Source organism: Stegostoma tigrinum, chromosome 15 (assembly GCF_030684315.1).
Source record: "Stegostoma tigrinum isolate sSteTig4 chromosome 15, sSteTig4.hap1, whole genome shotgun sequence".
In the NCBI taxonomy this organism is placed as follows: domain Eukaryota; kingdom Metazoa; phylum Chordata; class Chondrichthyes; order Orectolobiformes; family Stegostomatidae; genus Stegostoma; species Stegostoma tigrinum.
Genome location: NC_081368.1, coordinates 22872197 through 22885918, shown reverse-complemented (window position 1 = coordinate 22885918; position 13722 = coordinate 22872197). Strand labels below are relative to the sequence as shown.

At 39.0% G+C, this 13722-nt stretch overlaps 1 protein-coding gene across 2 annotated transcripts in view; it reads left to right on the top strand.

Moving 5' to 3' along the window:
- Positions 1-13722, top strand: part of atrx (ATRX chromatin remodeler) — a 233303-nt gene that overhangs the window by 132903 nt on the left and 86678 nt on the right. For both annotated transcript variants that reach the window (XM_048545006.2, XM_048545004.2), the window contains 4 exons: positions 1972-2109; positions 6271-6446; positions 6784-6901; positions 10877-11007. In XM_048545006.2, the coding sequence (XP_048400963.2) occupies positions 1972-2109; positions 6271-6446; positions 6784-6901; positions 10877-11007 (563 nt within the window). The remainder of the gene's footprint in view (positions 1-1971; positions 2110-6270; positions 6447-6783; positions 6902-10876; positions 11008-13722) is intronic.

Genomic DNA, 13722 nt, shown 5'->3' with positions numbered 1-13722 from the left:
TTGATTCAAATTATTGAATAATTCTACTTATGATACAAAGCATAAGTTTTTATCGGGGTAGAATGTGTATGCTTTGGCCATATGTATTATTTGGCAATCTTCTAACAATAAACTAACATGTCTTCCAGATGGTTGATTTGTATTGCAAGACATAGCTGTTGGCCCAAATTCAGCTGTGGTATATCAAATGGCAACAATTCTATTGAGGCATAAGTGGGCAATACTTCCAGAATTGTCTTTGGAATTATAGGGTACCTTAGTTTGAGTTTTGAAAATCAGGATGAGTGGAGTGAGAAAGATGGTAGGATGAAATGTGGCAGGATCTTTGGGGACAAAAATGTAGTGCAAAGTTTTAATTCAAGGATTTGTTAGATCAGAAAGTGGTGTCAACATGGACACTATGACAATTGCTGTCGACGATGGTGCTCAGTGGCCAAGGCCCAAAATTACATGTGAACATCTTTGCTTCATTCCACAAAAGTAAAATCAGTAAGCATCATTTCCAGACTCATTAAGCAAAGCTCCGTGACAGCCAAGATGGCCCTGGTCCCACATGAGTCTATGCAACCTGACATGTCCACAGTCTAAATCAAAAACCAATTCATATTCTGATAAATTACAGTAGATGTAAACAAAAACAACTTGTAATCAATTGTTCTCAAGTCACAATGACACATTCTTGTAAAAGAATTGGATTTTGGATTGAAAAGCCTGGGAATTTATTTTCTGAACTATCTACAGTCCTTTTCTGCTTAGAGTGCTGCTTTCGAGCATATGCAATACAATTAAATGTTTTTTCATGATGCAGCATGAAATACTGTAGTGTGTACAACCTTTGTGATCTTGACTCGTGACGTGTGTTCAAGGTCATTTGCTTCCATTACCACCTTGGTAATGTTAAAACACAAAAAAAATTTCTATCAGGCTAGGTTTCAGTCAGATTTGACTTGTACAGTAATAACAACAGTTGGAATCATAACACAAGCTTGAGTATCCTCTCCAGTACAGCTAATTGACAGAACGAGCCATCGTTTGTCAATAGCATCTCAGTGTTTCGCAAACTCAGTTACAATTTTGGAAAAAGAATAAATCCCTGAACAGTGCTCAGAGTCTCCAAGGCAGTGGCCCTTGCATCACTTCTCTATGGCTACAAGACTTGGGCAACTCACTGGCAAAGCAGCTGGAGGCATTCCATCTTCGCTGTCTGAGATCCAGCCATAACCTCAGATGGCAGTACAAAATCCCCAGCGCCAAGGTTCAAGTTCAAGTTTGCTGCGTTGGTTATGTGGCTCATGTGCAGAATTCCTGGATATCGAAGGTATGCTTATAGCACTGGACTGCACCATGGGGCATCCCATACTGAGATATAAGCATGTTTCAGCTTGCAAGCTGGATCCCAAAGCATGATGGGGAAAAAGTGAACTTTTAAATAGATCCAAATGGAGACATCTATCATCAAATATTTCAGCATTTCAAGAACAAAGTTAAGTTCCTCCAGGACCAGCAAATGTGTTACGAAGGCATTAGTTCCATTCATTCTTTCTTTTGTATGCAAATTGTGAATTGGCCAAACATTTAATGAGACTTCAACCTAGACTGTAGACAATTTTTAGCTGAACTCTCATTTGTTGAAGCAACTAAATAATTTGTTGCAGTTGAAGTAAATGTAATGCAGGTGTCTTAATTTTTTTTAAAATCTTTGTCATCGCTTTGGGATAGCTTGTCTATTAGTATGTTATTACAGAGTAGGAATTTCTAATACAAGGATGAGGTATATCGGTAGGAGTTTTTTAATAGACTATTTTTAAATTTCTTTTTGCAACTGAGTTGTTTTTCATTCTACCTAGTGCTTTACAAAAACTAGAATGTATGATTTTTAACGTCATGTGTACAAAGTCATGTAAAAGTGATTTCTACCAAGGTTTTTGGATATTTCTTTGTGAATTTACAATGGCTTTGTTTCTCCTGTAGGTCCTGACTTTGTTGTATGTGATGAAGGTCATGTACTTAAAAATGAAGCTTCCGCTATATCAAAGGCAATGAATTCCATTAAAACCAAACGGAGGATTATTCTTACTGGGACGCCGTTACAAAATAATCTAGTAGAATGTAAGTATAACTTCCACAAGGTTCTCCCATGCATTTTGAGTTACAAATGCATATTACCAACAGGAATGGGAGCAAAATGTTTGGTTTTATGCAGTGTAGAACAGAGAAGCAAGTTGCTGGACTGTGCACTATTTGTACTCCACTTTGGTTTCCTCCCATCCTTCCAACCTTCTTAGCACAGCTTTCTAGCCTTTCTCTATCTTCATCTTAAATGCATCAATTTCAAGTTGACATGTTTTCTCGTATTATTTATGCTTCGGCAGTGTGATATGTGAAGGGAAAGCACAGCAAAAGCAGTATTGCATCAGACAATAATTGTTGAGCAGAGATGTTTCTGGAAAACAAAATCACATTTGACTGCCAAATGTACCAGATAGTAATATTAGATAAAAATATTGCAATTTCTTATAATTCAGTTCTTGTAAAGATTTTGGAGTGCTGGTTAGGTATTTTTAAATTGAAAAAGTGTTACCAAATGTTCTTTTGTTCTGAATCAATACCACTTAGCATTGTGGTAGTGACTGTTGACAAGCTGGAGGGTCCCCTCTGTGCAAATGTTAGGACTTCATTGCCATGATGGCTGTGTATGATTATTCCTACCTGATGCCATGGACAAATAAAGTCTGTGACAGATAGATTGGTGAAGATTAGTTCCAGTGAGAATTCTATTTTAAGTGTTTCCACCACCTGTTATAGTCCCAGTCTAGTAGCTATGTCTGTCAAGAATTGACCACTTCAGCCTGGGGATGGACATTGAAGTCGTCCACCCAGATTATGTTGTTTGCCTTTGCTACCTTTGGTGCTCTAAGTGATCATCAGCATGAAGGGATACTGTTTCATCAGCTGAGGGAGATTCATATGTACAGGTTTCTTTACCTATGTTTGACCCATGGGTCCAGAGCCACTTTGAGGATTTCTGGGGCTGTTTCCTTACAAATCTATACCATTGTGTCACCATCTGCGATTGTTAGGACAGAACATGCCCAGAGGTGGTAATGGAAGAGTCTCAGACATTGAATTTATTGTGTAACATGAGTATAACACTCTGGCTATTTCTCAAGTATTTGTGGTGCAGCTAGTCTTGGCAGTTTAATGTAAGAGTGAATGTATGAGGTCTCTTAACGATAGTTGAAAGCCAGTCACACTGCTGGTCATATTATCAGCCAGATCAAATTAGGACAGTAGATTTTCCTCCCTGAAGGATATTAGGGAGCCAGATGTGTTTTCATGTGTTAGTTTTAATAGTGTACTAAGACTAGCTTTGCATTCCAGATTTGATAATTAAATTCCTCTAGCTGCTTTGATGAAATTTGAACTTCTGCTGCAAGAATGAGAGTCCAAGCTTCTGGATCACTATTTCAGTGACATTATTTTCAAGAGAGGATATGGAAGAGTTATAAAGTTCCCTTTACGCTGTCAACCACTATCCATCCACAAATTCATGACCATCATACATGTTGAATCGCTGACCTTGTTTTTCCATCTTTTCATCCACATGAAATGGATGGTGCATTGTCATGACTAATCATCCTCCCAGACCTGTCTTGTGCCTTCAGTTTAGCAAACTACATCACTGTGTCATTCTTTAGCCACTCTTCTGTTGTTTGGCTGAGCATGATTGTCCTTGTCGGGTTATATTTTTGCTATCTAGGTAAGGGGTGAGGTGGATAAAGTTGTCAGGAAAGTATATGGGACACCTGCTTCTGTTAGCTAAGATATAGAATTAAGCTGATTATGCTGAAACTGTACAAAGTGGTCAGGCCACAGCTAGAGTACCATGTGCAGTTCTGGAATCTACATTACAGGAGATTGTGTAACATGGGAGAGGGTGCAAAAGAGAATTACAGGATGTTGCCTCGTTGGACAGTTTCAGTTAAGAGAGATTGGACAGGAATGCTTTCTTTAAAGCAGAGGAGATTGAGAGGGGCCATGAGTGAGATGACCAAAATCGAGGGACGTAGGTGGGTTAGGCATGAAGAAATCTTTCCTATTGATGGTGGGATCATTGACGAAGGGTATAGTTATAATGTAAGAGGTAGACGTTTTGAGGAGATCTGGGGCAAAGCTTTTCTACCCAAAGGATGGTGGGAATCTGGAATTTACAGCCTGGAAGGGTGGTAGAGGCAAAATCCCTTCCAGTATTTAAATATTATTTAGATTTGTATTTGCGATGCCGAGGTGTATAAGACAGTTGCCCAAGCACTGGAAAATGAGATTAGAATAGTTAGAGGATAGGATGATAGGATCTGTGCCAGTAAAAACCAATCAGCTCAAGGACTTTTTTCTGTGCTTAGATATATCTGACTCCATGAAAAATGACCCATAAAAAGTAGAAAATAGAAGTCAAACTTGCATTTTCTATTTTAAAAAAAGAGCGCAAGGATGCCTTTATATGTATCAAAAGGATAATGAGAAACCAAAGTGAACATAGTGTCCTTAGAGAATGAAGCTCAGGAAATAAATGGGGATCCAAGAAACTGCAGAAGAGTTGAATAAGCACTTCTTTTATCAGTATCGATAGTAGAGGGCATTAATAGCGTTCCAAAAGTGCTAAGTAATCAAGGATTCCAAATGGGCAAAGGAGGTAATGAGGAACATGCCGGTGATGTCCATCTTCAAAGATTTAATAGACCACTTGGAAAACATGGCATACTTGGACAGAGTCAGCATGAATTTATGAAAGGAAATCATGCTTGATGAATAGACTGGGATTTTCAAAGGATGTAACTTGTAGAATACGTGAAAAGGAGCCAGTGGATGTAGTTTATTTGGACTTTCAGGAGTCTTTCAACATGGTCTCACAAGAGAGATTATCATTTTAAAATTAAAGCACGTGACATTCAGTTGTGGTTTGTAATGGGCACAAAACTGTTTGGCAGACAGTAAGTGAGGAGTAGGAATTAATGTGTTTTATCCTAAATGACAGATCAGTGTTCGGACCCTGGTTATTTAGAGTATCTATTAATGAATTGGATTAACATCTGCAAATTTGCAGATCATGCAAAGCTGACTGGGAGAATGAGCTGTCAGGGGATGTAATGATACTTCAGTGTGATTTTGGACAAGCTGGCTGAGTGGACAGTGTGCAGCAGACGCAGTATAATGTGGATGCATGTGAGGTTATCCACTTTGGTAGCAAAAACAGGAAGATAGATTATCTAGCTATAAAATGAGGGAAATGTGCAGCGAGACCTGTGTGTTAGTGGAATTCTTTACCACAGCGAGTTGTAGAAGCTAAGTCGTAATTATGAGGGAGGATGATTTTAGTACAGCAATGAGGTGGGAAAGTCAAGGTGAGAATTATCCAGTCAATCATGATTTTATTGAACGATGGATGTGCTGCATGGTGTACTTATGCTGTTATATATTTTGATCTTGTTAGCTTTGGAGTCTCCTAGGAATTAATGAATTCGTCTTTTTCTTCAATCTCCACCACCCAGTCCCTCCATTCTCTTGGTGATGTCCAAAAACATGGCCTTCAGTTGTAAGTTACTGACAGCTGGCCATACCATCCAGAATCTTGCCAACATTTCACTTGAACTCTCCATGTGTGCCCTCAGCCTTCAGTTAAACATTTGGAGAGGACTGAAGCTATTGTCTTGTCCGTAAATTGCAAATTACATTGTCTCTGGCATTTATCTGAGGAAATGCCATGTTCTGTTTGTCTATGAGCTAAGATCGTGACCTCATACCTTTTCATTACACAAATTATCTACTTACACCCGTCATGCCACGTATTTTGCATCATTTTAGTGACTCTGTTGAAATCCTCCTCCTTTTGTGCGCTTTCTTCACCCAAGCATTGACAACAGCTGTGAGCTTGAGTGCTTAAAGCCCCTGCTGAGACTTCACCATTTCTAGACCTTGCACTTCATTAAAACACTTGAACCTTGCAACTTCAACAAAAATTTGTCACTCCGCGATTGCATCTCCTTTTGTTGGCAGTCAAATTTTTGGTTTTCTGCTGTTGGTCGCTATATAAATGCAAGTTGAGGGGATTTTGGCGATACAGTAGAAAACTGTCAATCAACATGTAAATTTTTTACTGAAGCCTGGGAAAGAGCAAGCTATTTGTCTTATTGTGTTCCCATATATACCATGGATTAAGTGAATTAATCCTGTTTTTAAAAAAATTAAATGCTTGAAATACTTCTCCTACAGATCACTGTATGGTGAATTTCATTAAAGAGAACCTTCTTGGTTCAATAAAGGAATTCCGAAACCGATTCATGAATCCCATTCAAAATGGCCAGTGTGCTGATTCCACGTTAGTGGATGTGAGAGTAATGAAGAAACGTGCTCATATCTTGTATGAAATGCTAGCAGGCTGTGTGCAGGTATTTACAACCATCACTGAAATAGTTTGTTTTAGCTCCTTTACCTTATACTTTTCATTGCTACTGTTTCTTATTTTATGCAGTTAAACTTGCATTGCCTGTTGCTGCCTTACCTTGGGTTTTCAACCACAAATGTTCTTAATTACATTTAATAATACGAAGTTGGGGAGGGAGGGTCGCCATTTCAATTGTAATTCTTCTGGTAACTTTGTCCTGTTAAATTAACATAAATCCTTGCTTTTATTTTCAGACTTTTTGGGGTAATTTTCTCTACCTGTGCATGCCTGTCTGACCCTCCAATTCTGATTATAAAATTTGAAACTTTTTTTTCAAATAGCGAAAGGATTACACTGCGCTTACCAAATTCTTGCCTCCAAAATATGAGTATGTTCTTTCTGTGAGAATGATGCCAATTCAGTGCAAACTTTACCAGTACTACCTTGACCATTTTACAGGTATGTAATGAAATTTGTTTTTAAATGTATGATAATTGTAATTCATTACTTGAATATTAGTTAGACCTGTGTTAATTCCGTCCAGTGATTGTCCTAGAACTGTAGGAAATAGCTGACTCTGAAAGTCTGATCATTTTCACATTTTATTTATAACTGAAGTGGGTTATCTGAGAGAAGAAAAATTCCCTGGGAAGAACAATATGGTTCCCTACCTGTGTTTTCAGAGTGACAGAGAAATTACGTCGTAATGTGGGAATTTGGAGTTGGGTCTGCCTGCTGTCTAGACATTGCAGAAAGTGTGCTGGAATGTGGATGTAGATCCAAGAGCTGTTCTGTTTCTCTTGCTGGCTATCAGTTCTAGCTTCCTGATTTATTGGTTTCCTGCAAGCTGGATCTCGAACCATGTTTTAAGGTATCTCTGAATTACATAGAAATATCCTAAAATTGAAAATGTTTTAGATCTGTCAGCCCTTTTAAAATTTAAACAAATTTAACGAGATAACCTGCATGTCAGCAGTGAACAGATGCTCACTGCTCAGAGGAGGCACTGATACTTGGTTGATTTTCATTGGCCTTCGTTATAATTATTATTGGTGAAATGCCAAGGTGAAACATGCTTCCATAAGCAACTTGCTGATTTTTGAAGATGAATTGGTGCAGCTGCTTGGGTGTGTATTTAATGTTGGCACAGAAAGGAGTGGCACTGAAGCAACAGTTGGTATGAGTTCTGGCCAAGAGAATGTAGATTTGTCCATAGACTGTTCAAAACAATAAATAGAAGAGTGAAGGAACATGGGAAAATATGCAGAGACAATGAAACAAATCTGCAACATCGAGGGGAAAGATAGTGTTGTCTCCCAAAAGGGAAAGAAAACAATTTGGTACATGTGTTTATGCAGGGCCTTTAGCATAAGAAATCATTTCAAGGTGCTAATCAGGAATATTGTATTCAGGAAAATTACATTGAGCCGCATGAGACATTGGACCAGCTGACCAAATGCTTGGTCAAAGAATTAGGTTTAAAGAAGTGCCTTGAAAAGTGGTTAAGTTGGGGAGGATATTCCAGAGTTCAGAGCCTAGGTGACTGATTGCTTCATCACTGGCAGTGCAATTTAAGATTGAGGATGCGGGAATTGAGGGAAAACATGTCTCATGGTTTGTGGCATAGGCTGCAGTTGTATGGAAGGACAAGACCTTGGAGTGATTTGAAAACATGGATGGGCGTTTTAAAATCAAAGTATTGCTTTGATGTTGCCATTGTTGGTCATTGAGCATAGTGATAAGCCAGTGTGACATGGTATACTTTAAGATGCTTGAAATCAAATCAATTGGACAGAAGAGCAATTTCAAGAAGCCACAAATGTAAGCCAAACATTGGCTGAATAAAAATCTTCATTCAAGGCAGTGCCCCAATATTTGAAGGGTGAACTGTGTTTAATGCAAGATTAGCACTCCTGTAGAATTTGTAAACAATGCATGCACTAAGAGGGTGCATCTCTGCAAAATTGATATGAATGTGAGAGGGTGTTACTGAATCACTGTTTTCGAACTGAAATTTGGATTCCTACAAAATGACTCTTATTAGAATACCGCTAAGTTGATAGATATCTATTAGTTTTGTGGTCTGTTTGTTATAAATCCATTTTAAACCTTCATTGATTAGCCAACAGCTTATATTTGCATAATCAGTGAATACTTGAATCTGTGGGCTCGATTGCCTAATCAGAATAATGTGTAATATTTCACCAAACTTGTACAGTAACTACTAAGATCTGCTTTGTAATCTTGAAGAACAATGGCTTTTACTTAAGTGATGCTTCATAATTGTAAGATTAAACTTGCACTGCATTCAAGTGTACTATAATATAACCGCAGTGGCAAATTGGAGTTGTCCTGTGGTGAATTAAATCAAACATTTAGTTTTTGGCATTAAGTAAGGAAATGCATGTCTAACTGATTTGCTTATTGCTATGTTATGATTTATTCAAGAGAGGAAATGCTAGGATTTAGAGATTGTTTTATTTATATAGTCCCATTATTTAATCTCACATTATTCAAAAAGATACTGTTTTGTTCACATTTTAGGAGGGGGATCATTCAAGTTTTTAAAAAAAAAAATCTGTGGTTGTGATCCTATTTGAAATTGCGTCCACTGGCGCACTTCAGCTTCTACCCTGCTGAAGTTTGCAGTCATTCGGGCTACTTTATTAACCTGGGTTGCTCTGTTGCATCTGCTGTACAATGAATGATCTTGCATTCTCATTTTTATTTAATGTCTGCAAGCCAGCTGAAAGAAGTTCTGTGGTAATCTCTGGATATCTCTGTTTGTTTAAAAGTAAAATATTGTCTTTTTTCTGTCTGGGCTGGATCTCTTCTGAGTGTCTCTTCTAGGCTTTAATTTTAACTTAAAATAAAAAATTTTGAATGCTGGAGATCTGAAACGAAAACAGAAATTGCTGGTGAAACCCATCAAGTTTGGCAGCATCTGTGGGAAGAAAGAGTTAACATTTGGAGTCTGGTGACTGTAACTCTGCTTTCTTCCCACAGATGCTGCAAGAGTTTCATCAGCAATTTCCTGTTTCTATTTCACCTTTGGATTCTTCTGTCTATCCTTAGTGATTACAGTAGCATTCTCCCCCCTTGATGACCAGTGCCCTGGCCAACGTTTATTCTTCAACCAACATCAATAAAACAGATCATTGGTCATTTTCACATTCTGGTTTCTGGGTCATTGTTGTGCAAAAATTAGGAGAGCGAAGTTCATGGGTGATATGGAAATGTGTTAATTTCAGAAATTATCAACTATTTTGAGGAAATAAGTAGTCCAGGATAGTTTTCAGTGGTTGCCAAAATGGTAACACATTGCACAAAGTTGAGGATTAACAATACAAGAACAAGTAATAAAGAAGTCTCTCCATGCAAATGTGGTACTCTTTTACACTTTATTTTATATCCACTAGTTAAAAAAGAATGTAAACCCAACTTGTATTTAAATACAGTATTCAATGAGGATAAAGGTAAAAAGAAAACAAGCATGAGAGAACATAGCTGATATTAAATTGAATGCAAATCCAAAAACTAGTACCGTCACATACATGAATTTAAAAAGATCAGTTCTGGGCTGGATATCTATGCTATCACCTCTTCCCTTAATTGTTCAAGAAAATGTAACAGACTATCCATTTTTACTGAAATGGGGCATGTCTTCAACCTGTAGTCAATAAACCTGACAATTTAAAGAGGGTAGAACTGAATTTCAAACGGTGACTCCTTTGTAAGGCGACTCTATTTCAAGCAGTTGTGCACCCTACTCCCAATCTCTTCATGTTGAGACCGGAATGTGTCAGGTCCTGATGAATAAAGGAAAATCTGATTTGGCTATTTAAGTAATGAAATGCTTGGTTGCCCTTTAAGACCAGCCACTTTAAAGGTGGTAGTTATACAAATCGCTTATCACAGGAGTTTCTGCATTTGCATTCATTAAATGACATGGCTTTAAGAAGGCAAGTGCACATGAATGCAATTAAATGGGAAGTCTAGCATTCTGAAGCCTGGAAGAACTACTCATCTCATACAACTCTCACATAGCATCATTGCCTTAGTGTTACAATAAAGTGTCTTATACTCAAATCTCTGGAGTAAAGCCTAGTTTCTCAGCATTCTCATTCTGAAGATTGAGGTACAGGAATGCAGACGACAAGATCAGTATAGGGTATTAATTTTCTTTGATTTTTCTCGTGTAATAAGGTCTTAGTTTTCTTATGACAATAGTATTTTCCAAGTACAAAATATTTTAAAATAAGATTGTCTGTTAACAGTTTAATATGTATATGTTACAAAAGGCTTTGTCTAGCTGTTAGTGGGATGTCATTTTTGGCAATGCTGAAATAATTTTGAGTGGTAAACTAGCTTTCTTGCCTCTTCAAAACAGTATATAAAATTCCTCAATCTCAAGATCACAGCTTTTACTTTCAGGTGTGGGGACTAATAATGAAAGTGGAAGGGGGAAGACGGGCACAAGACTCTTCCAAGATTTTCAGATGCTGAGCAGGATATGGACTCATCCTTGGTGCCTGCAGTTGGACTACATCAGCAAAGAAAACAAGGTATTGTAAATTATCACAGGAAGTGATGGCCTAGTGGTGTTGTTGGACTGTTAATCCCAAGACCCAGGTAATTTTTCTGGAGAACTGGATTCAAATCGTGCCATAACAATTGGTGGAATTTGAATTAATAAAAATCTGGAATGGAGAGTCTAGTGATGATACGAATCCATTTCCAAGTTTCAGGAAAAGCACTAACATCCTTCAGGGAAGGAAACTGCCTGTCCTTACCTGATGTGGTCGACCTGTGACCCTCGACAGACCCTCAGCAATATGGTTGACTTTTAGCTCTCTTTTAGGCAATTAGGGATGGGCAAACCCCTCACCCTATGCATGCATGATTTTAAAAAAAAGTCAATTTTTAAAAAGTTCAACTCATAAGATATTCTGATACGTGACCATTTTGACTGAAGTTTTTTTTTGAAGAGAACAGCTCAATTATATAAGACAGTTGGAGGTTATATATTTTAATCAACCCAATGTGAATTATTCTAGTGTGAATAAGATTAATCTTGCTACATTGCAGTAGTTATTTAATAGAACTATTGAAATGTTTGGTGCAAAATTGAAAGGGTGTTGAGGGGAGAAAATAGATGTATATTATCTATCATCATTAGCATTTGGGTTTAGTAACTTAACCAGTTACATCAGATACCCATTAAAGATACAAAGAAAATTACAGTACAGGAACAGGCCCTTCGGCCTTCCAAACCTGCACTCACATTCTGCCTGTCACAAGTAAAACCCCCTACCTTCTGGGGACCAGATCCCTTTATTTCCATCCTATTAATATATTTGTCAAGGCGCCCTTTAGAAGTCACTATAGTATCTGCTTCCAGTACCTCCCCAGGCAGCGAGTTTAAGGCACCCACCACCCCCTATGCAAAAAAACAGACTTGCCTTGTACATCATCTTTAAACCTTGCCCCTCACCTCTTAAACCCATGGCCCCTGGTAACTGCCCCTTCCATCCTGGGACTAAGTTTCTGACTGTCCAGTCTGTCTATGGCCTTCATAATCTTGTAGACCTCTATCAGGTCGTCCATCAACCTCCATCATTCCAGTGAGAACAACCCAAGTTTCTCCAATTTGTCATAGGTAATGCACTCCATACCAGGCAACGTCCTGGTAAATCTTTCCTGTACCCTCTCCAAAGCCGCCCCATCCTTCTGGTAGTGGGCGACCAGAATTGAACACAGTATTCCAATTGTGGCCCAGCTAAGGTTTTATAAAGCTGCAACATTACCTGCCAATTTTTAAACTCAGTGCCGCAGCCAGTGAAGGCAAACGTGCCATCTGCCTTGTTGACTACCTTCTCCATCTGGTTGCCACTTTGTGACCTGATCCCTCTGCCTGTAAGTACTCTTAAGGGTTCTGCCATTTACTATATATTTTCCATCTGGATTAAACCTTCCACAATGCATCCCCTCACATTTTTCTGGGTTAAACTGCATCAGCCATCTTCGTGCCCAAGTCACCAACTGATCTATATCCAGCTATATCCTTTGACAGCCCTCATCGCAATCAGCAGTTCCACCAGTCTTTGTGTCATCAGCAAACTTACTAAACACACCAGTAACATTCTCCTACAAATCGCCACTAGTCACAGTCCTCCATTCAGAAACGTGCCCTTCCATTGATACTCTGTCTTCTACAAGCCAGTATTTGTAGCCATCTTGCAAGTGTACCTCTGACTTTACCTTCTGTATCAGCCTGCCCCAAGGGACCTTGTCAAAACCTTTCCTGAAGTCCATGCAAACTACATCCACTGCCCTACCCTCATCAATCATCATCATCACTTCCTCAAAAGACTCAACCAAGTTCCTGAGACACGACCCCCCCCCCCCCACCTTGACAATACCATGTTGCCTCTCCCTAATACGCCCACTGATTTCCAGGTGGGAATAAATCCTGCCTGGAAGAATCCTCCAATAATTTCCCTACCACTAACATAAAGCTCACCGGCCTGTAATTAGCTGGATTATCCTTGCCACCCTTCAACAAAGGAACAGCAGTGGCTATTCTCCAATTCTCTGGGACCTCCCCTGTAGCTAATGAGGATACAAAGATTTCCCTCTAGACCCCAGCAATTTCCTCCCTTGCCTGCCTGTATTCTGGGGTATATCCCATCAGGCCCTGGGGACTTCTCTACTTTAATGTTTTTCCAGACCCCCAATACCACCCTTCCTTTTGCTCTCAACATAATCCAAACTATCTACACACCCTTGCCCATACTCATCATCCACCAAGCCCTTCTGCTTGGTGAATACTGACGTACTCATTTAATATCTTGTCCATTTCGTCTGGCGCCACACACGGATTCCCTTCCCTGTCCTCGAATAGGCCAACTCTCTGCCTGGCTACTCTCTTGCTCTTTATATATGCATCTTGGGATTTTCCTTAATCCTGTTGGCTGATGACTTTTCATGACACCTTTTAACCCTCCTGACTCCTAGCCTTGATTAATGCTTCCTTTTTCTTTTTGATTATGCCCACGATATCTCTCATTATCCAAGGTTCCTTAAACTTGCCATACTTGTGCTTCATCCTTAAAGGAACATGCCTGTCCTGAGTTCCCAGCAGTTTACACTCGAAAGCCTCCAATATTTGTCTATTACTTTTACAACTTGCCAAAATCTGCCTACATATCTGTTCTTGCATCTCTCACTGGCTGTTGGGAGGCCTCTAGTAAACCCCAGTATGATTGCACCCTTCCTGT